Here is a 23,463-nt window from a genome sequence, read left to right as displayed (position 1 = left end):
ACATCAGCATGTGACCCTGGATTCTTACTGGTGGTTTCATTATTCTAATCACATCCACACCACAGCCCATTGATCCTGAGAAATATGGGCAAAATGACTACATCAAATAAATTAGTTTGACCTTCTGCAACGGCTGGATTATCTGTACACGTCTGTCAATTCTCATCACTGTGATGGCCTTCCGAGGCTGTTAGGTGCAGTGTGTGTGTGTGTGTGTGTGTGTGTGATGCTCAGCTGATTCAGAACAAGCAGAGAAGAGGCTTGCAACCCATGGGAGCTAGATAGTGCTTCAGCATACTCCGAGAGGAAAATGGAAAAATGTGCTTACAGCTGCTGCTTGGGGGGGAAAAAAAGCATGAATTTGGAGAAAAACAACCCCACATGCTCCTCATACCGATTGCTACATTGCATAACGTGACAGTGACAAAAGCAGTTACTTTGGGAGGATTTTATAGATATGTCTGCATATTGATCTCTGCAACCTCAGCGGTTTTCTACCGACAGCAGCATCAGTGAGTGATTTATGAGCTGTTTAGGAGGGATCAACGAAAAATGAACAGGCTGTTGCATCTATTTTCTCAGGCACTCATGGTGCCAGTGTGAGCCCACCTGCACGGCCTCATTTCCCTCTGTATGAGACATCATACATCTTTCATGACAACGGAGAGGACAGGACACATCTGCAACACATCTCAGTGTGATTTTCATCCGAGTCAAATTCTCTGTGGGTTTCAGCGGAGGCCAAAGATGCAGTTGTTTGTTTAATAATGAGGCTATTGAATAAAAAGTTAGACTTGACATCTAACAAATGCGCTGCACACTAATGAAATTAAAGTGGACATTTAACCCCGCAGCCCTCACACACTCGTTACTTTGGCAAACTTTTTAATTGAATCAGTTTTCTCTACTTTCTTCCTGACTCAGTCACTGCTTTCCGCCTCTTTCAGCGATTACACCCAAATATGTGAATCGGTCTGTTTGTTTCCTCCTTCTCTGAAGCCTCATCCAAACAAATCAGATCTTCTCTATAAAATCTATCATATATACGACTTTGACAAATGGGGTCCAGCATTCATAAGAGTCTCTCATCGATCGTCCCCCTCTTGTCCACTACGAGTTTCTAAAGTTTGTGGTCTGAGTTTGAAGTAAATTAAAGAAATTCACTGAATCTGAGGCAAGTATTAGTTTACGTTCTAAAAATGACATTCAATTTAAATAAAAAAAAAAACAAACTATTCTGCATTTGAGTGCCGTTGTAAAGTGTTTCATAAATCACGTCGTTGGCACTGTTCAAATGGTTTACACTTATGATACTTATCCATATAATATCGTCAGGATCAATCTAAGAGATAAAGTCATAAAGAAGTTCTGCAACAGATGCTGAAAGAGCCCTGAGTCAGTCTGGGATTACACAAAGAAGCAAAAGACAGTAAGACCACAGAAGAGCTGTGGCCATTTCTCCAAGTTGCATCATCAAATCACTGGGCAAGTAACCTGAAAAAATGCATGCAAGTGTACCTAAGAGAACGGTTTCTGTTTCAAAAACAGAAGTTGGGCACAATAAACATCAACAAGTTTTAGATTTGTTCCGTTTATGTATGAAGTTAATTGAGCTACGAGCGGCATAATTTATGAAAGCACCCTCACAATACTTTCAGCTTTACTATTTATTTAAATAGGCAACATGTCAGACTCTGTTGCAAAGGTCTACGTAAGTTCATGGTTTTGAATCAGTGTGCTGTTGTTCAACACTAACAGCTCTGCAGCTATGTTTAATTTAAGCATAGCATGCCTTTTCAAAATGAATAGAAATAGGAAAAGCAAAAATGTAAATAATGACAGAAATGATGGCTGCTTCGCTTTCAGGGTCTTTGTTGTGGCAAGATAAGACGGGTGCTGTGAAACGAGACCATTAAGTCTTTTAAACATCTAAGCACTTGTAATAATAGTAGTCGATTGGTGATGCAATCAAACTGCGTTTCAGCCCATTAGGTTCTTTTCAGCTAAATGCAAATGAAACTTGTATTGGGACCCGCACATGACGCAGACATCAATCAGCCTGATAAGCAGATGTAACGGAGTGTGGTGATTTACTAAAATAAGATAAAACTCACTCAATGTGGCCTCCAACTTGCTGGGAAAACTAATTCAGATTCACCGCGGGCTTGGTAACTGCAGCTGTGTCCGATAACTTTCCGCTCACTGCCGTCTGTGCTCTTTGCAAAGTCAATGAGGCTCCGATCTCTTTGAAGCACCTCAGCTCGTACAGTGCCCATCAAATCTACTGGCTGAGCTGGAGATGCTTTTAACGCTGCAAGATTGCATCATAGCCGCTGAAAAGAAAATCCAAAATTTATCTGCAAGTCTAAAATGAGTTAAACTGAAAGTGCTGAATTTTGGAAGGCTTTACCATCTCCAGATTACAGAGCTAAAGTGGAAAAGTAAACGGAGATAGCGAATGCAAGATGTTGCAGTAAAGCTCTACCTTCTGACATACTAAATCCGACATCAATGCACAGATACTGTATGTATAATGATGAACTGCGAATCAAGTGAACCTTTAATCCCCTTCTAGTAACCAACCTCAGAACCGCAGCGTTAGTGAGGCTTACGGGCATATTTCATCATTTATCAAAGGTTGCCTCAAGTTCGACAGTCTTTGCAAATGTTGAAATGGTACTTTATCAGTCACTGTGAACTTAAAACTAATGGGCAAACCGCTACAACTAAAGACACTTGTTGAATAGATAAAGATACCTGCTAATGCAAGATTTAGATATATTAGGTTCAAAGTGTCTGAAGAGGATGACAAGGGGTGCTGGTTCTTTCACTTTTATCTCATTTTTATGTCATAACTATGCACGATCCTGCATGTATCAAGTTAACCTGATGATCAAACTACAAAAGTATGGCAGTTTTATTCATATCCTGCTCATTCCTACTAAGTTAAAAGGATTATATGTGAAATAAAAACCCACAGATGATGTTGCTTTAAGACGATACAGATTTGCTGCAGCCCAGCCTATTTAATCCTGTGTGAGCATATAGCTGTGTTAAACGGTGAGAACATTTCTAAATGGGCCTTTCCTTCTTGTTAGGACAGAAAGTACAAAAAGGGTAAAAAGATAATTGTTTATTTTGGTTCTTCCCCACCAGTAGTTTATCCACAATCAGACTGAAAGAAAATATAGACTAAAGGTACACGAAATGCAGGGATTTTTAATATATACCACAATTAATTTCATGGAGACAGCATATGTGCATACTTTAAAGACTAATGCCAATATGATGACCACTGACTTCGAGGAAATAATCCCATGTCTGGGATTGGGTTGGGTTATTAGGGACTGCAGGACTAGTGTCTGGGAAACTTGTTAGTGAGCACAAACAAAACACAAAACCCAATCACTTATCCATAGAACAAAACAATAAATGGTTTCACCCACCACTGTGAATGACAATTCAGTTTTGATGCAGTAATGGATCGCGCCCAGTTGCTAGAGATAACACTCAAAACAATCTTCACCTTTACCCACTCACAAAGCTCCGTATGTGGTTGTTATCTAGGAATATATAGTTATATTCCTAGATAACAAACTCCCACACGTCATTAAAATACAAAAAAAAAAAAAAAAGATTAAAGTGCTTTCTACTGACTCAAACACATAATCTCTGAGAGAATGGCATTGATACAGCATGTTTGAGAGTTAAAAATCACTTACTTTCTGATTAGCTGTGTTCATCAGTGCTTAAGGGACAAAGACCAACAGATGTAAGGCATGATTGCAATCAAACGGTTAGCTGAGAGTACATCTGTGTCAGGTAACATCACACATATGCAACCTACAGTGGCAGTCGGATATAACCACATCAGGGGTTATTAAACGTGAAGCCAACCATCTGTCAAGTTCATATCATAATACACCGGTCAATTATCTGCAGTAGCATAGCAGACATAATAGTAGATTCCTGTGTCAGAAATGTGTACACTAAAGGGAAATTCTAATCAACCAACTGTACCCTTCTCCTTGCTAGACACTGTTGACCAGATCAGAAAATTTCTGATTCCACTTTTAAGACATATTTAACAGAATATACTCTATATTATTTATACATGATTAATTTAGTGGAACACCAAGTGTTTAGGCTTGGGAGGAAAATCCAACATGATGGAAGTTCAGCTGTTAGGTTTAATGAAATATCTTTTCAAGATGCATTGTTTCTGTCAACATCAATGAAAACCCATTTTGAACACGGATGGCCCTGTCCATTAAAGACCACATGGCATTGAAAACAAATGTCAGGGTAAAAGCTGGATAATAATGAAGATAGTAGTTGGTACAATGGAAGCAACCTTGTCCTGTACTCACTCCACATCATCTGAAGAACTAGCATGACACTCGGAAAGCACCGCCTGTTTTACAAGACACAGTCATCATCTTGCAGCATTTCAGCTGAGTGGGTATAAAAATATAGACATTTGAAACCCTGAATATATGTTCATATGTGATTTTCTGCAACAAAAGACAATTTACAGCTGTCCCACTCAGTGTACACACGGTCTTTCTTAGTCTTCACCCCGATGTAAAATGTGTTCTTGCATTACTCCTGGGGGAGGAGGGTTATACCCAATTAAACACAGAACAGCAAGTATAATGTTGTCGTCTTCATCAAATGCCTGCATCCGTCATTTCTTTGTTAATACACTAAAATTACCTCTGGGTGTGTGACACAGATTTACTCGAAAAAGAGGAGTGTGTTTGTGTGTGCAATGACATTACATCAACATGTCTTTATGATGCCTGGCTATGTGCTGGCTCTTCTCTGAAGGCCTCCTAAAGCCCTTGGTGCAGTAGTCGCAGCGGTGGGGGTAGTCCTTGGTGTGAATTGAGATGACGTGGCGTTTGAAGCCAGAAGCGTCCGTACTGTTATACTCACAATACTGGCACTGATAAACCTTTCTACCACTGTGTGTCTTCATGTGCTTCTTCAGCTCGGCAGGCTGCCTGAAGCCTCGCCGGCATCGCTTGCACTTAAAGGGGAGGTCCTTCGTATGCAAGGACAGGATATGGCGACTCAGGGTGAAAGTGTCGGGAGCATTGAAGTTACAATGCCGGCACTGGTGCACCTTGTTGCCCTTGTGCGTCTCCGCATGTTTCTTCAACTCAGAGGGCCTGTGAAAGCCTTTCTCACATACGTCACACTGATGAGGAAAGTCCTTAGTGTGAACTGAGATAATGTGCCGCTTCAGGTCACTGGAGTTGGTGCTCTTGTGCTCACAGTGCGGGCACTGGTGGGTCTTGTGGCCTTGCACCATCTCTATATGACGCTGGAGTTCCCTTGCATCAGCGTAAGCTTGGGGGCAGTGGCTGCACTTAAAAGGCAGATCTGCGCCATGCTTGCTCTTGATGTGAGTCTTTAGGTTGGACTGATCTGCACAGCGGAACTCGCAGTGCGGGCAGTGGTAGGGCTTCTCGCCTGTGTGGGTCCGCATGTGTTTCTTCAGCTCTGATGGGTGACGGAAGCCTTTGGCGCACTCGACACAGACATGTGCAAAGTTCTTACTGTGCACAGCCAGAAGGTGACGGTTGAGCAGACCTTGTTCAGCTGTTTCATAATCGCAGTACTTGCAGTGATGCAATTTGGGCTCCCGGTCCTTGACAATTAGCTTGTCTGAGCCCAGGGGGCTGGACTCATGGTAGCGCCGTGTGTACTCAGTATATTCTGGAGATCGCTCACTGTTGTGGCTCAAGAGCTTGTGACTCTCCAAGTGGTTGTGGAAACTGACCTTCTTGTTGGTGGTAAAGTCACAGTCTGTACACTGATACTTCTTCTTGAGCAGATGGTCCGGGTGGTTCTTCATATGGCATTTGAGGAAGCCTCGAGAGCGAAACTTCTTTCCACAGATGTGGCAAGGGTAGACAGTCAAAGGCATTCCATCTGGTCCAATGATGACAGCTGAAAGAAGTATGAAGAAAGAGCACATAAATGATAATCAACCTTTAGCGGAAAACATCTTATCTAAAAATTATGAAATCATTAAAATGTTTGACACTTGGTTGAGTGTTTTTGGCAATAAAACACAAATGGTACCATATAATGACCCATCAGTGTTATTTGTTGATCATACCAGTCTGGCACTGCCGTGTTTCTCCTTTCTTCTTTTTCTTTGCTTTGGGTTTGAGGACACGGTTTGTGCCCAACCCCTCACGGATTTGCAGAAAAGGTGTAGCTGCTCCATTCTTCACCTGATCAATGGTATTACCTGCAGAGACATTGTAGCAGTTATATTATGAAAGGACCGACATTGTTGTATTTTGTTTTAATTTTAAAAAACTGCTGAAAGCATCTAAGGAACAAAGTTTGCTTGACCCCACTGTTACATTTTAAACAAATTGTTAATCTTAATTGTGACACTTGCTGGAGAAACTGTACAGACGGAAAAACGTCTCATAAAGTAGATCACCTAAAAGGAATGCTGCCACACAGCAACCTTCTCTAACAGATATACTTTATACAGTCAGACAGCGGTCTTGATTCCTGTTCATTTACACGCCCCACAACAAAATTAGCTTAATAATGTATCACAAAAGGAACATACCAATGTCATCATCATCATCCTCATCACTGTCATCCTCATCATCCTCTTCTTCTTTTGGATGGTTCTTGACTGCCATGTAGACCATCTTGTCACGGCCAACTCCCAGCCTGCCTGATGATGCTGCTTCCAGATCAGGATGACCATTCTGATAATCATCCTCTGTAATTACCTCTGTTCCACCTGGAAAAAGAAATACATTTTGTCACTGCCATTAGCCACAATAATTTTCACAGAAACCAATCTGGAGATAACTTATGTTGTAAAAAAACGATGTGTTGCAAGCACACTGAAAGGGGAAGAGACCACTCACCTAAGTCATCATCTGCTTCAGCTTTAAAGATGTAGACTTTGATGACCTCAGAGCCATCCTCTTCTTTGGATTCCTTGTCTTCCATTACCTCAGTGCTGATCTCAAGAGGAGTGTCTCCTATGTCCAACTTCTCTCCCACCTCATCCACTTTAATAAAACAAACACCACTGGTTACATGAAAAATTTTACAAAAAAAGAGTTTTTATTAATTTTAGTTGTGGTAATATGGCAAGCTGTCTTACGTGAGATCATGAGGTAATCTTCAGAGCTGCTTCTTGCATCATCGTCCTCATCAGTCTGCAGGGGAACAGCTTCAGTTGGCAGCTGTTCATGGATTATGGTTTCAGAATTGGCCTCGGTCACCATCAACCCTTCGGACACAAGCTCATGGTCCAGTGTGTTGTCCTGGTGCTCAGACAGTAGCTCTGCCACAAACACCTGGTCTGGCATGTCATCGTGGTGGTGGTTTGAGTCCTGGATGAGGTCTGAGGTTAGGACATGGTGGTGGTGGTGGGCGTCCAGAGCTTCCTCTATTGCCACCTCTGTCCCCAGAATATTGTCTGGCATGATCACACTGTGTTCTGAAGGCACCATGTCTTCACTGGTAATTTCATGTGCCTCTACACCTTGAGACTGCAGACTTTCCACGTCTACCTCGAGACCTTCAACAACCTCAGCTTCTAAACCCTCCACTTCCACCTCCTCCTCAAGCCCTTCAACAACATGAGCCTCCAGGCCATCCACATCCACCTCAGTTTCCAGGCCCTCTACCACTTGCGCCTCAAGGCCCTCCACTTCTACCTCACCCTCTAGGCCCTCTACAACCTGAGCCTCCAACTCTACCACCTGCGTCTGTAGCCCTTCGACTACTTCTGCCTCCAAGCCCTCTACATCTGCATGTAAGCTCTCCACTACTTCGGTCTCCAGTCCTTCGACCACCTCTGTCTCGAGGCCTTGAACCACTTGTGTCTCCAAACCTTCCACCTCAAGTCCATGCTCCAGGAGGATGCCCTCATCCGTCATCACATCAGAAAGAAGCATACCCTCAGGCACAGACACTACAATGTGCTCCCCATCGATGTGAGCGAGACCCCCCATGCCTGCAACTGTGAATATAAGATGCAAAAGGAGTAAATGAAGAAAGAGTTTGAAAACTAGTTAAAGCAACAATTTATGTGAAAGTACATCATCTTTTTGTTATTAGCATGCAGTGAAAATGTCATAGTCCAGACCATGTAATGTTACTTTGACTCTATTGTTTAAATAAGTGACTTAGCTAAATGGCATTTTCACACTGTGGACTGTGTAGGGATAATTAAACATTCATGAAGCCTCTAATAACATGTATAAATTACACACATCAGCTTTTATTTTAGCTTTATTTACACTTGTGAGAAAATGTGTCAAATAGATATTGCATTCTTAAATTACACATTTACAACATTATGTTTGTAGCCTCGCACTGCTCAACCACCTACCAAAGTCTTGCATGATCATTGCATGGGGCATCTTCAGCTCCTGAGTGTGTAACTCCAACACTCCTCCTCCTTGATCCATGTCTTTATTCCGTAAAAAAGACTGCAAATAACAGCACACACTACATTAGCCATTCACTTCATTTGTATGAATTACTAAATAAGAAAGTGAAAGTAAAAGCAATAGAACGATAGCCAGAATTTAAAACATACCTTCACATTTGATGACAAAAACCTTTACAATAAAACAGGCAGGATATTTGAGGTGCCTCCTTCCATCAAGGTAATCAATCACGCTGATAAGGAAAGAACAAATGATAAAAATACATCTTAGGATAAGAAAAACAAAGGATAGCAATGGGTTAATCTTTGTCAGGTACACATATTTTAAACTGCCAACCTGGGTTTGAGTTTTTCACTACGGCATTGGTATCACTACATAAAATCCACGTATGACTTAAAATACAGAAGGTAGAAAACATCTTTCTCCTGCCACTGAGGAGGAGGCGGACTGTTGTGTTGTTGACCACTGGCTCCATCCATTGCCTATGATGAGAACTACATGCAGCTTCAACCTGGGGATATGTAGCTATACACCTGAAGCTGGTAGAGCCTGATGGCTGGACCCCAGCTGAGACAAAGGACTGTCCCACTCAGTGTACTGAGGGATGGTTTGCAGGCAACGGCTCTGACAGCTCTTGGAGGACGAGTCCTGCTTGTTATGTTGGAGGAAATGCATTGTCGTCACATGACGATTCAAAATAAGGCAAATATGTCATGTCTGCAATGGTCTGTAGTGACGTTATGGGTGTTTGGTTTTCACTGGTATGTTTTTCAGGGATTAATACGAACACTCTGCTCGCAGCCTAGTCTTATAAAGCCTTACAGTCTGGGGTCTTTCACAAAAAACACTGTTCAGAGTTTATGGCCGCCAAATTAAACTACGACAGTTATGCAATGCATACTAAGGCGGCTACCGCCCTCCACCCACCGGAGCTAACTAGCAAGTAAGCTAGGGCTGAGTCTCAGAGCGCCATTTTGTTTTAGCATAAAGGCTAACACAAGGGACACAATAACCACTAAAATATGAAAACATAAGCATCAACTACACACAATGCTACCATATTGTTATAGCCATTGCCACAAGCAACAAACTAACATGCCTCATGAGATTACTTTTTGGCGTGTCGCTTCATCTAGCGCGACGACAGTAGTCCGTTCGGCTAGCTAGCCGGCTAAGCTAGGTGGAGCAGCTCGTGCCGCATTATCTTCCATGTTGTTTTTCCAAAAGGCTGAAAGAGGCCCGCTACGTCCGACTGGGCCCTTCCGTCTTATTCCTTATGTCTTTTTGATCGATTCAAAATAATTTTACCTGATATCGTCGTCTTCTGACTCTATCGGCGTTTCGCCCCCTTCTCAGATTTGTCTGTTATTGTTTTGGTTTATTTTTGACGGTAAGCTAAGTGCGGCCTGCAGTTTTGGATCCCCGGGCGCTCTTTGCTAGGCCTCGGCCAATCAGCTTGCTTCCTGACGAGCAGAGGGAGGGCGGGGGGCAGACAATGCGTGGCCTCGTTTACCGCTGATCCCTTACTATTTGCGTCATGCATAAGAGAGCAGAGTTACATTAACACAGCCATTCGCTTAATGGGGACATATTTACTCCCGGCTCAAAGACACTAAATAGAAACATTATCACACAAGCAAAATAAAAAAATATGTGCTTGCACACTGTGCGCTCAGACTTTGTATGCGCAGATGAGGCCTGTAGGCCATTTTGTCACAAGGGGTGGGTAGCTCTCTTTTGAGAAGCGGTTGGTCACACACCCAGGAAATATCCGGGATCTGATGACGGAACTGCTTGTGCTGAATAGTGCAACTAATTAGCCGGTAACGCAAATACTGTCGGAGTTAGCATGCATGGAATAAAAATAACCAAAAATACAAGTACAGTTTCAGGGTAGACTTTATTATTAATTTTTATTACAGCTCCTAATTTTCAGAGGCACTCTTCATGAGGGTGCATAGCTGACTAAGGCACAAGGCCTTTGTGCATAAACATTTTTTTTCCAAATGCTCAAATCCACCTCTAGATATGCAGTAAAATGCCTGGAAAACTCAGTACTGTAACAGTACCTGTAATGACATGATTACTTCTGGAATTAAAGAGTTGCAGCTGTAATGCACCTTGGCACAAACCATATTTTTCCTTTGTATATAATTCGTAAGGGCAGTGTGGTTTACAAGAGTTGCATTGCTGTGTAAGCAAGTAGCAAAACACAACTACAACACAAATCTAAACACAATTTCACTATGAACCACTCGAACATTCATAAATTCGCAAAAATCATTGTGGGACACATGGAAGATTTGTCATATTGCAATTGGATAATGATGAAAAGGCTGTTGGGCAAAGGGAAAACAACAAAACCAAGCATGCAATAGTCAGCACCTTCATCTAGTAGTAATTCACACAGAAAAATGAACAAACCAGCAATATCTTCATTTAAATTGTCTTCATATCAATTACATCAACAGTACAGTAATACAACCCTTAATATTCCAGCAGTTTCTCACGATTACCATAGAAAAATAAGTAAAATTGACACAAACGAATCTTCTGGAAGCTCCGAGTTGGTCCATATAACAAGTGGAGTGTGCATGTGTGTCTTCTCGTCTGCCTACACATCCTCTCTTTGTGTGGGTTGACAATGTTTCATGCGAGGGAAAGAGATTAACTACAAATCCAGTGCAGCCCAGCGCTCTAGTCTGAAATGGGGGGACCGAGAGGTTGTGTAACACATTTGTGGACACAGTGGGTGTTGTTTCTTTTGTGTTGAGAGGTAACACGGAGAAGTCAGGTGATTCTTGCAGCAGTGAACATCCTTCATCACTGGCAAAACTCAGTAACATCCGTCTTTCCAGGATTCATCAGAGATTTTAGTCATTCCTAAAGACCTGTCAACAAAATACAAAGTTAATCTCGATTCACACAAGAGGCCAAATATCAAACAGAATGACACACAAATATATACACTATTAATAAAAGAATACAGTCCTCATTATCTCCTTGTTTCTTTTTGAGCGCTCACCTCCTGGGAGGGTGTGAAAGTTTACTTCTTGTGGAGCCTGATGGCACAGCCTGACCTCGCCCCACTACAGGCCTGCCTCCCCCAGTCGAGGCCCTCCCGGGAACGTAGCCTCCTCCGTTAGCAGAACCTGGCGACTGGACCCTGCGGCCCCCTCCTGCAGGTGGCCCTTGGATGACAGGCAGACCTCTGGAAGGCTGACGGCCAGCTGCCATGGAGCCCACGGGATTGATGGCTTTAACCGGAGTCCGCAGGGAGAGAGGAGACTGGCCGTTGCTACGCAGGCGACTACAAGCCATACCTTGAGTGGAGGAAAGGTACAGTGGAATAACAGAACCTCAACCTAGACTGCTTCTATGACACAAGTTCGGAATCAAATTAATCTCATGAATAGATACAAAACATAAATGCGCTGTGGTTGAAATCCATTTGTGGTATCTAGGAGTTGTAGACAAGCTTAGGAGGAGCAGTACTAAAATACCAAGGATAGCGCCGGAGTTGGAATTATCATGTAGCAGGTGAGTGAAAAGAGGATTACCTGTACATTAGCTGGGAAATGTCAGGGAAGATGAGTGGTCAGGGATGAAGGAGGGCAGAACTGGGATACTCTGCATGACTGTAGTCAACTCTAACCTATCTACAGTATAAGCTGATTACAGATGGTGACTTTTGTGTCATTGTCAACATTAGATAAATACATTCATCTTGACATATCAGAAGAATACTACATTTTTCATGTTAATGTCCTTCAAAGAAATACAATTTATATGCTTTGATGCATATATTATTATCCACAGGATACTTTTCTTCCATGGGATAAAAGTGATAGAAGCACACGGCATCGATTGATATATTATTGCTGTTGTTCATGGTTGCATTCAGAGCGATTTTGTATTTTCTTTCATTCTATTTAAACAATGTTCTGTTCAATTTCTCTTAGTGATTTTTAAAAAAAAATTAAAGCTGCCTTGTTTGTGGGTGCAATAGTGTGAAACCACTGGTAGGAATAATGAAACCTAATTATTAAAAAACTAGTGGTTACATTATTTTAGCAGTGTTCTTAAAAATAATCTTCCTGAACATGGGTCAAACCACACCTGTGGGCATGCAGAGGTTAAAAAGAGGTAAGGTGGTGGGATTAAAGTGGCACTACATGGGGCTTGAGGAAATGCAGGTGCTGTTATATCAGAGGAGAGGTGAGTACCGGGTGAGGAGGGCAGGGTTACCTGTGGAGGGGGAGTGAGTCAGGTGAGACATGCGGTTGCCAGAGCTCTGGAGGTTAGCCTCCATGCTGCGGCTGTTTCTGACTGCCTCCAGGGAACGTAGGCTGGTACGGGGGGCCAGATTAGGCATGCTGTGCCTCAACTCCTCTGGAACCACACATACACAATGCATTTAACAACAGCAGAATACGAATCAGCACAAGTTTGGTACAAGAATCTTTGTGATCGGTGCTGAAATCTTCTGGATGCTGGGTAAAAACGCTCATTTAGTACTCATTTATAGCCCACCTTCGCTCTTGGCAAATTTGAGCAGCTCTGCACTGGGGCCCTGGAGAGACCGTCTAGGGGTTCTTGTGCGTGGAGCCCCGAGTCGGCTGCTGTATTCCTGACCGTGGTTGGAGGTGGAGGGAGAGAGGCACCGGGGTGAGCCTAATGGTGAAGGGGTGAAGTGGTGTCGTCGCTGGGGCATGGAGGAGAACTCATCCTCCTCATCCTCCAGGCTGTAACTGTCAAATTCCTGGTCACTGTACGTACCACCCCGGCGCAGGGACTGCAGAGATGCTGTGGAGCTGCGCCGTGATGCAGATGCTGAGCTGGAAGCATAATCTTGCCTCAGACCTGTCAGCAAAATTGCAACAACACAGCAAAATATGCAGAAGAAACAAACAAAACAAAGTCAGATTATCTGTTTTAATGGCATATAAGAGAATAGTGGTCCACAGTCCAACAACTTTAAACTCTAGTTTGGTCTTATATCAGCGGCCACACGCTAAAAAGGCTGTATTTGAAGACCGGATGCGACATCGTGGTGCAACAAAGCAGTTTCATTTAGAAAGCTCCTTCAAGTACGGTCAAGAAATACAGCCTTCTTTTCACGACCTATCCCATGATTCACAGGGATATCTCCAAAATATCATGCACTCCCCAAGTGTTGAAACCCATGTATTTAAATGTACTGGTTTCAACTCAGTCAAATAGCTGATACAAATGTGTCTTTGCTGCTGTCAAGGTTGCTAGGCGAACGGAGAAGCAGCGGGAACAACTGGTGATGCAAATAAGTCCTCAATAGACCAGACTGTATAATTTCACAATACTTGGTTCTGTCTAAAAAGGTCATGGCTTCAATGGAGACAGCCCCGAACTTGAGACACTTTTTCTTACTCAGCTGCCATGACAAGGAATAGCCAACCTATCTACATGTGGCACTGAGAACTCCATGTGACCCGTCTACTCACTCTCTTCCTGAAGGCGAGCCATGATCTGGACATCAGTGAGATCCTGCAGCTTGTAGCCCATAGAGATGGAGTCGTCTGATGTGCTGAGCTCACTGTCTATGGAGGACTGTGAGCTTAGGGCTGAGTGCATGCTAGTAACACCTGTAAACACATGTGGGGATACTAGTTAATAAATGGGAATAATGACCACAGTTTTTAAAGTTATTTCCACATCTTCACAATGACCGTTAAAAAGTACAGGGCTCGCCACAGAGTAGATGGTGCTTCAGCTTCATAAACACTCACAAATTTACAAACCTATTTCAATGTGTAATTTTCAAAACCTTTTCATTGATATTCCTTATGAGCACACTGGTGGCAGGCTTAAACCTGACACAGGACAATCACAATAGAGGATGTCAAGTAGCTATCAGAGTAAGTTCACATAAATAATAACAAAAAGAAGACTGGTTGTGAGGCTTGAGGAAAGACTTTTGTTTTAAACCCCTCTTCACATCACAAAATGAGCACAACAAATATATACAATTGTACAGTTGCCTCAAGATAAGGTAGAGTAACTTGTCGCAATGTTGATGAGCAAAGTTTACATTGGAAGGCAGTGTCTACAACTATCCACACACATGTAGCACTGCTTGCTTTAAGACAACTTTTGATTTTGTATTTGGCAGGTGGATGCGAATATTATGGTGTCTGAGTGACCTCATCAGTATTCAAGGATTTAAAGTCTGCCCTTGGTAAGTTTAAAATAACACATCCCTCCATCCTGACCTCACTACAACTTAGATCAGCTTGCATTAGTATAGAAAGGCCTGTCTGCCATCCATGCCTGGGAAAGCTGTAGCTGAAGCTACCCTGCCGGCCATGTCTCTGTCTGACACTTGAACTGAGACAAATGGGAAATGACATCATCCAGCGGCATTTGGTTATGTAAAATATCTGGGATTAGATAAGAACACCACCCACAAGCCAAGCATTTACAAGTTCATGCAAAGATTTGTTATTAACAGGGATTTCACAACAGCATCAGCATTACCGGTCTTTGCACAGTGTCAGATATTGTGAGACAATGTGAGTAATAAAGTCAAGATCCAAGGTTTCACAGTATATTTCACACAGGTTAGCACTGCCAAACAAAATCAATATACACACGTGGACAAAATTGTTGGTACCCCTCAGTTAAAGAAGGAAAAACCCACAATTCTCACTGAAATCACTTGAAACTCACAAAAGTAACAATAAATAAAAATTTATTGAAAATTAAATAATCAAAAACAGCCATTACTTTTGAATTGTTGATTAACATAATTATTTAAAAAAACAAACTAATGAAACAGGCCTGGACAAAAATGATGGTACCTCTATAAAAGATTGAAAACTATTTGACCAGAGTGACATGATTAACTCAGGTGTGTCATTTAATTGACATCACAGGTGTTTCCAAACTCATAATCAGTCAGTCTGCCTATTTAAAGGGAGACAAGTAGTCACCCTGCTGTTTGGTGAAAAGGTGTGTACCACACTGAACATGGACAACAGAAAGCGAAGGAGAGAATTGTCCCAGGACATCCGAAAAAAAATTATAGACAAACATCTTAAAGGTAAAGGCTATAAGACCATCTCTAAACAGCTTGAAGTTCCTGTGACAACAGTGGCTCATATTATTCAGAAGTTCAAGACCCACGGGACAGTAGCCAACCTCCCTGGACGTGGCCGCAAGAGGAAAATTGATGACAAATTGAAGAGACGGATCGTTGGAATTGTATCCAAAGAGCCCAGAGCAACCTCCAAAGAAATTAAAGGTGAACTCCAAGGCCAAGGTACATCAGTGTCAGATCGCACCATTCGTCGTTGTTTGAGCCAAAGTGGACTTCATGGGAGACGACCAAGGAGGACACCACTGCTGAAAAAAACTCATAAAAAAGCCAGACTGGAATTTGCAAAAATGCATGTTGACAAGCCACAAAGCTTCTGGGAGAATGTCCTTTGGACAGATGAGACCAAACTGGAGCTTTTTGGTAAGGCACATCAACTCTATGTTCGTAGACTCAAAAACCAAGCATACGAAGAAAAGAACACTGTCCCTACGGTGAAACATGGAGGAGGCTCAGTAATGTTTTGGGGCTGCTTTGCTGCATCTGGCACAGGGTGTCTTGAAAGTGTGCAAGGTACGATGAAATCTGAAGACTATCAAGGCATTCTGGAGAGAAATGTGCTGCCTAGTGTCAGAAAGCTTGGTCTCAGTCGCAGGTCATGGGTCTTCCAACAGGACAACGATCCAAAACACACAGCCAAAAACACCCAAGAATGGCTGAGAGAAAAGCGTTGGACTATTCTAAAGTGGCCTTCTATGAGCCCAGATCTGAATCCCATTGAACATATGTGGAAGGAGCTGAAACATGCCATTTGGAGAAGACACCCATCAAACCTGAGACAACTGGAGCTGTTTGCTCATGAGGAGTGGGCCAAAATACCTGTTGACAGCTGCAGAACGCTCATTGACAAATACAGAAATCGTTTAATTGCAGTGATTGCCTCAAAAGGTTGTGCAACAAAATATTAAGTTATGGGTACCATCATTTTTGTCCAGCCCTATTTCATTAGTTTGTTTTTTTAAATAATTATGTTAATCAACAATTCAAAAGTGATTGCTGATTTTGATTATTTAATTTTCAATAAATTTTTATTTATTGTTACTTTTGTGAGTTTCAAGTGATTTCAGTGAGAATTGTGGGTTTTTCCTTCTTTAACTGAGGGGTACCAACAATTTTGTCCACGTGTGTATACCTGTGTTTTTATCACTTGCAGTACAAATTGCGTATACTTTCCATAAATACTGACCATCTTCCAAAGAACACTAGCGTAATACGCCAGGCACACACTGCTATCCATTCATTTCCATACAGCAAAGATAAGATCATTGACAGAGATAATTCATAATATTAACCAAAGTGATCATTGGCCAAACATGTAGTTGAAACCTTGGGCAAACGCTAAAGGTCTTGTTTTTGTGATACAGACATGTGTGTGCTGACTAACACCAACCTTTGTAAAGCAATAAATTCAAAATGACACGTTTACCTTTTTAGGAAATCCACACTTGCTAAATCATCTCTGACATCAGATCATAAAATGAATGGTTGCTAGGCAGGAGCATAAAATAAATCTAGAACACTAATGGAAAGTTTTGGAAAATGGTTTGCAGTTATGTACAGTATATGCATACAGTAAAGTGTGCAAAACATGCAAAAACGCCACAGTAGTGCTTCAAATTTACCACCGAGGACACACTGTTGATGCATTAGCCCACACGCATATCAACCGACCTACACCCTTACAGTAAGTGACGTTATTGCCACTGTTGTGTTGAGCAGAAAATGAGGAGCACAGTGTGTTAATGTCATGCCATACCTGAGCTGCCACAGGTTAGTAGGGATTTGTTAGTTGATTTGTGGTACCCAGGAGAGATCAGGCCTGAGCCTGCTGAGCCTGCCTCTGATGGGCTGCTGTACATGTTCCTCCATCGAGACGCTGCAGGGGAAAGGACAAGAGAAATCAGATATTACCAGAGAAAAAGGAACACCACTCCCATCATGTAGAGAGTGCGATGCTGAGTGTAATATAGCAGGTAGTTGTAAATCATTTCACTCAAGGGATTTGTGAACAAGCTTTCACCTTTGAGGTATATTTTTTTACTCCAAACCCATTAATTTCTGCAGTTCAACTGAAACATGCTCTTTGCCACCAGCTAGTTTCATGGTCTGGTGCTACCGTTTAAAAAAAAACACTGAGAGCTGTCCCAGGGGTGAAGGTAATCCAATCTAACCAGTGACTTCATGTAGTCATTCAGCCCTGGTGTGAATAGCTTTGTTGTTCAGGTTCTGCACTGTGCAGGAAGTAGGAACTGCAAGCAGGATAAATAATGAATGGGGTCTGTAGGATCAGATGCAAACTTCTGTCCACACATACAGACACCAACACGTTCACCGCCAGTACTCAGGCTTTGTCATACAGCTTCGCTAAACGCAGATCTGTACACATGCACAGCAGAGGTGAACAGTAAATAAGACAAACAGACCATAGCAGCATGGTAAATGTACTGAATTAGGCACCTGAACTTTGGTTTGAGCTAAGACTCTTTAAAGCCGTGGTACGACTTAAAGACCTTCAAATACAAAATCTAATTTATTCGGAAAGCTCTCTTATTTCAAGCTTGCAATCGACTGAGAGATTGTAGATTTAAGAGTTAGCATATGGGCTAAAACTGAAGCGCAGAATAATAAATAATTTGCCTCAGGTACTTTAAAGTGTTCACTCGAAAAAGACACGTATATCTCCGCTAATAACATACTCTGGTCCAAGCGGTTGATCAGGGTCCGACAAGCCATTTCTGTCTCTGGACTGCGTTGATCAAGAACCTGCCGACACCACTTCAAAGGAGAATCTGGGCCTTGATCTGCTACTTGCTTTTTAGGAGACACATATAACCTGCAGGAAAGAAACACAACAGAGGAAAATTTACGATTATACCAGAGAAATGAAAGGGATGGAAAACTGAGGTACGGAAAAAGGCAGTGAAGGCTGAGGAAAGAAGCCTAATCTGCTTCTTATTAAACATGCTTGTCAGAAGTGTTTGCCAGTAAGTGTAGAGTAGAAATTTTAAATAAGAACAAGCTAGAGATTAGTGTGAACAGCTGGAGTGCGAGTTAGGTGCAATCAAAGTACTGCGCAAGCTGTGAAACGTAGGAATGTTTTCCAGAAGGCATGTGAGATAATCGTGACTGATGACAGGCAGAATTAACACACAATCACTGAATGGCTTTCTGGTAAAAGGACATTAAGCACATCAAACCTGGGCCTTTGGTTTGAAAAGAATGATGTAATCAGACAAAACAGTGAGTAATCAAACACCTTAGGCAAGTAGAGTGAATGTTTTTGTCAGTGCTTACACCTCATTCAATTCTTAATCCACATTTGCTTCATCCACTCAGTTTAAGAAACACGGCTCTTCCTAGTCTATATAATGTGACCGCAGACTGCCTTTTGCATTTAAATATGTACATGCGCTTTCACCTTAGTAAAGACAGACAGATAAAATGGAGAGGTCACCTAAGATTTAGGAACATGAATAGATGATACCTAAAATGTTGTGGCATTTATCCCTGCTATCCGTTTGCATTACATTCCACTGCGAGAAAAAAAATTCAGTAACATCCCTTAAGGACAAATGCTCCAGCCAAGTTGGGTTCATACGCAGCCGCAGTTTGTGATGCTTTCTCCGCAATGTGTCCTACGTTGCCCCAGTGAGAGCAAACAGCCATTAAGTCACCACAAGCTTTGAACTGGCGATCACATGGCTCAGACCCTTTGAGTTGCACACACAAAAGGCCCAGACTGACTGGTTCTGGACCAATCAACTACAAATCATCTTCCCATTGGGCAAACACAAAGGGGCCTATTTCCCACTGGAATGAGGAACAATACGGAGAGCAATATTCAGGTCACACATCCTGCAAGAGAGCACAGCTTCTCAGTGTGGGGAGGGAGTGAGCTACTTGGTTTGTACACAAACCCTGTGTTTGATGCAGAATAATGGTGCTTGCATTTCATCTGTTGACACCACAGCTTTGGTCACAGACTCAAAGTTGCTGCTGGTGTTCACGTAAGAGACAAGTCTGCAACCGTCCCTCAATTAGCTTTAATGCTAAATCAGAAAAATATACCAGATGATACAGACTAAACCAGTGTCAAAAGAGTTTGCTGACTTTCAGTTAACACTGATGCTAAAACAGTTTAACCACATAGTCATGCTATAATTATGGGTTACGTGGTAATTTTTTCTTCTTGAGTTGATCAGCGTCATAGCGCCATATGTGCCTCATTGACACAATCAAGTCAACTGCAAATTCAGGATTATTCTGCTCCACTGTGTCCATGTGAACAGTGCATGAAGTTGAGGCCAGGGGTGGAAACTAATATATTCAAGATCCCATTTTGTTAAACTTAAGAGTTTCTGACCACAAAATTAGCACACAATGGGCATTCAAATGCCATTCCTGAATAGCCACAGTACAGTGGAAACATTGTCTGTCTGATCTAATAACGTTGAGCTCAAGTGCAAGAACACTGTTTTCTTTATCTAATCCTTAAACCCGCGCAATTAAAAGCCTAATTATTTTCTTATACAACCAAACCCCCATAAAGATAAAAATCTTGCTGCCTGTGTTTTAGTCTCTACTGCAGTCTGGTGGCACATGGGGGTGGGGGGGCTCAGATCACATGCTGTGCAATCCCACCTAAAGCAGTTTAGCCACGTGGCCGCATCCAGGCCAGAGCAGATCAGATTATGTTGCTGTTAGGATTACTCGATGTTTTTGGCTATGATAACCTTGCAAAGCACATATGGTATGGCTAATGATGTGAAACTGAAAATAAGTCATGAATGGTCTGGATGTTAAGCTCTATGGCTCAGCTGCTAAAGTAGCCATCAGGAACACAATATGGTACCTGTATCAGACAATACGGCACGCACGGCACAAACAACCATGTCTAGACTGATCTCTGCCAGAAAATGAGCACGGATTATTAACCCTCTGGTATTGTTCCTTTTGGGTAACCATATTTAGCCAATTAAACTGGAGGAACACTGCTCTTGTTTCAAAATATTGTTTTTTATAAGCTTCAACTCAACCTTTAATCAGAGTGTAATTAATATAAAAGTTCATTTTTGGTCTTAAATACATTATGTAAAGAGGCTTAGCAAATACAGATCTTTTTCTGTCCCAGGTTTTCTCAGCATATTTAGTCATGCTTCACTTCCAACAGCCATAAAGCAGCTCCTCCTTTGTGTTCACTTCAACTTGTCAAACAGGTTGTGGACAGGCCTTGCACCTGTTGTTTACCTCAGTCTGAGAAGCCAGCGTCAAGTCTAAGGGAAAACACTTTAGATGCTATCTGCTTAGACTCCTCTTACTTTTACAGCTTCCTCATCACTCCAGTTTTTTTTGTCTCTTTTCTCAGTCACTAACATTGTATAAGTTCCTCCACTAGTTACAGAAAGCCTTTCGAGCAGCTGTTATGATCAGGCTTTTATCAAAGGCTTAAAATTTCAAGATGAGGCTCCTTGTTTGTGTGGCATAAGAAATGAAAGGCAGTTTCTGTGTTACTGCAAAGCTAATTTTAAATCCGAACAACAAATGCTACATAGTCACTGCCCTGTGGGGGAGTAGCACACTTTAAGGTTAAGATGAAAAGGCACAAATGACTCATCTGGCTGAAGATGCTTCTTTACCTACAGGGATGCAGACATAGCAGGAAACTTTAAATCTTGCAATCTGTATCGCCAGAAACCAACTACCCCTCAAGGCAACTCCTAAGCACTGCTATGTTAAATCAATATTATTTGTCGTCCCCGTCTCATCTGCATATGTTTAGCAGCAAGGGTGATGATAGACATAGATGTTGGACAAGTGGAATCAAAGCATAACTCAAGACCAGGGACAAGCAGTGCAGATATTAGACATACCAACTGTCCTCGTCCTCTACTTCTGCACACTCATCCTCCAAATCTAGGACATCCACCTCATCCAGCGCAGTTTGGTCCACCCCTGTGTCGCTCTCTGCAAGTGTCTCTGACTCATAACTTTCCTGAGAGGGGCTCTCTGGTGTCTGGCTCTGCCCCTGAGACTGTCCCGCTCCGTTCCTGCAGGTCAAAGTCAGAAAGCCCCCACAAGGACCCCGATCCTCCTCTTCGTCCTCCTCCTCCAGCCTGTTGGCCACGGGCAGAGGAGACATCTCCTCGCTGCTGCTGCTGTCCTGAGGCGGTGACAGCTTTAAGTCCGTGCTGCTCAGCTTGCCGCTGTGCTCCAACCTGAGGCAGGAGTTGGTCACCTCTTCACAGCTCAGCCTCTCGTTGATATTCACAGCGGCTGTGAGGTTGCTGTTGCCTGTGTGGATGATGGTCTTGCCTCCTCTGCTGCGCAGGGTCTCATTCTGGACCTCCAACCTGCGAACGAGCTCCTGCAACTTTCGGACCTCCTCCAGCTCCACCCCTGCCAGGTCTTGACCCCCCTCCCCTGCCTCCTCGCACCCAGGCTCTGAGCTCTTGGTGAGGCCAGTGGGGCTGCCATTGTCAGGCTGAGTGACCACGCTGGCACTATCCGGGACCACCATGCTGCTACTCTGTGGACAGAGTCACATTAACATGATTACATTACAGAGCAACGACGAAATCACGCTGTATAGGCTGATGAATGGGCTCAAGATTAGAAGCAGCACAACAGCAGCAGCTCAATACTGTATAAATAACCCAAACACAGATGTTAGCATCGAAATGCTTCAGTAAAATCTAAAGCTTTCGGCAGTAAAAACACGGAGCTCGAGCAGCAACAGCATAACTACTCTCAGTTAGCTTTTATTTACATGGCACCGACCACTTTTTTTCTGTCAACTCTGCAGCTGCATTTACAGACACGATACACGATGATGCTCTACACTAAAACATTTACCTCCACCGCTTAAAACCTTCAGCTGTACTTATATCTAGGCACAGCTGTGCATTTGAGCCCTCTAGTTGATGTTAGCTTTGGCTAGCATGCTACCAACACAACAGTCGTACCGGTGATTGAGCCGTGTTGTCCCAGTTGTCCCAGCGAGCTGATGACTGAGCTTTGCCCGCCACTCGGAGCTCAAACTCCTGTGTGAAGCATGAATGAAGGGGCTAATTACAACCACCAGGGAAGGTCCTCGGCTCGATAGTGATTGTCAAAACAAGAGGATAACTCTCAGTTAGCTAGTCCATGTTCTCTTGTTGCCAGCACATCACCGACAGCGGTCAGCACATCGGCTGCTAACTAGCTAGATGATGGAGTTTAGTTAGCTCCGTCAACAGACCTGCAGCGGCGCTAGCCCCTCCCCCCTGCGGGTTTCCTGTTATTCAGCGCCTCCCTGTGGCGGGACGTGGTACTGCAATGACAGCATTGAATCTATTATCTATAGCAGCCACTGGGTGTTGCTGTTTACAAAGAAGCACATCAGGCTACTGCGTTATTCGTCATTCGACCTGATTTATATGTATATTTATTATATGTATATATATTTATTTTCATCAAATCCTTTTTCAGCAACACATAAACATTCGTCTTAGGATACTTAATGCAATCCTTGAATAGATAGTAGTTTACAAAGCTTTACTGTCCTAGTTTGGCAGGTGTCCCATTTCAACACTACTCACCGTGCTTTAACACCCAGTTTACCTTTAGTTTTAGACTCTACAAAATCATGAACAGAAAATCCGAGAATTCCAAATGAGCAAGTCCACTGGTGATGGTGGAGAGGACAACCCCTCCTTTAAGAAGCAGGACCAGGCTCAGAGAGTTTCCATCTGCCTCGACTGATTAGGGTGAGGGTGAAGGGGAGGGAGAAAAGGTAAGCAGAGATAAACAGATGATAAACAATTCTACAATTTCATTTAGCAGGCGTTTTTATCCAAAGTGATGTACATCTGAGAGTAGATACAAGACAAACAAGGATCTAAT

General features: G+C 42.7%; 2 protein-coding genes across 4 annotated transcripts; both read right to left on the bottom strand.

The window, feature by feature from the left end:
* Positions 1-3,118: 3,118 nt before the first annotated feature.
* Positions 3,119-9,944, bottom strand: znf711 (zinc finger protein 711). Of its 2 annotated transcripts, none has more exons than XM_022192146.2 (8): positions 9,759-9,944; positions 8,600-8,682; positions 8,390-8,489; positions 7,154-8,017; positions 6,912-7,058; positions 6,602-6,781; positions 6,131-6,265; positions 3,119-5,958 (listed from the first exon to the last, which is right to left on the bottom strand). In XM_022192146.2, exons 3-8 carry the CDS (start codon positions 8,466-8,468, stop codon positions 4,778-4,780), a joined length of 2,586 nt encoding a protein of 861 aa, XP_022047838.1. In that variant the 5' UTR covers positions 8,469-8,489; positions 8,600-8,682; positions 9,759-9,944; the 3' UTR covers positions 3,119-4,777. The 2 variants fall into 2 exon arrangements, with proteins under 2 accessions (XP_022047838.1, XP_022047839.1); XM_022192147.2 differs by lacking the exon at positions 9,759-9,944 and adding an exon at positions 8,787-9,658.
* Positions 9,945-10,331: 387 nt separating this feature from the next.
* On the bottom strand, positions 10,332-22,850 carry zgc:66447 (SLAIN motif-containing protein-like). Of its 2 annotated transcripts, XM_022192143.2 has the most exons (9): positions 22,545-22,849; positions 21,453-22,108; positions 18,279-18,415; positions 17,339-17,458; positions 13,931-14,071; positions 12,984-13,313; positions 12,699-12,842; positions 11,476-11,773; positions 10,332-11,341 (listed from the first exon to the last, which is right to left on the bottom strand). In XM_022192143.2, exons 2-9 carry the CDS (start codon positions 22,097-22,099, stop codon positions 11,287-11,289), a joined length of 1,872 nt encoding a protein of 623 aa, XP_022047835.1. In that variant the 5' UTR covers positions 22,100-22,108; positions 22,545-22,849; the 3' UTR covers positions 10,332-11,286. The 2 variants fall into 2 exon arrangements, with proteins under 2 accessions (XP_022047835.1, XP_022047836.1); XM_022192144.2 differs by lacking the exon at positions 12,699-12,842 and having other exon boundaries at positions 22,545-22,850.
* Between the last annotated feature and the right edge of the window lie 613 nt (positions 22,851-23,463).

This window comes from Acanthochromis polyacanthus, chromosome 10 (genome assembly GCF_021347895.1).
Source record: "Acanthochromis polyacanthus isolate Apoly-LR-REF ecotype Palm Island chromosome 10, KAUST_Apoly_ChrSc, whole genome shotgun sequence".
In the NCBI taxonomy this organism is placed as follows: Eukaryota; Metazoa; Chordata; class Actinopteri; family Pomacentridae; genus Acanthochromis; species Acanthochromis polyacanthus.
The sequence above is the reverse complement of the archived record's forward strand: the minus strand, read 5'-3'. Positions and strand labels throughout refer to the sequence as shown.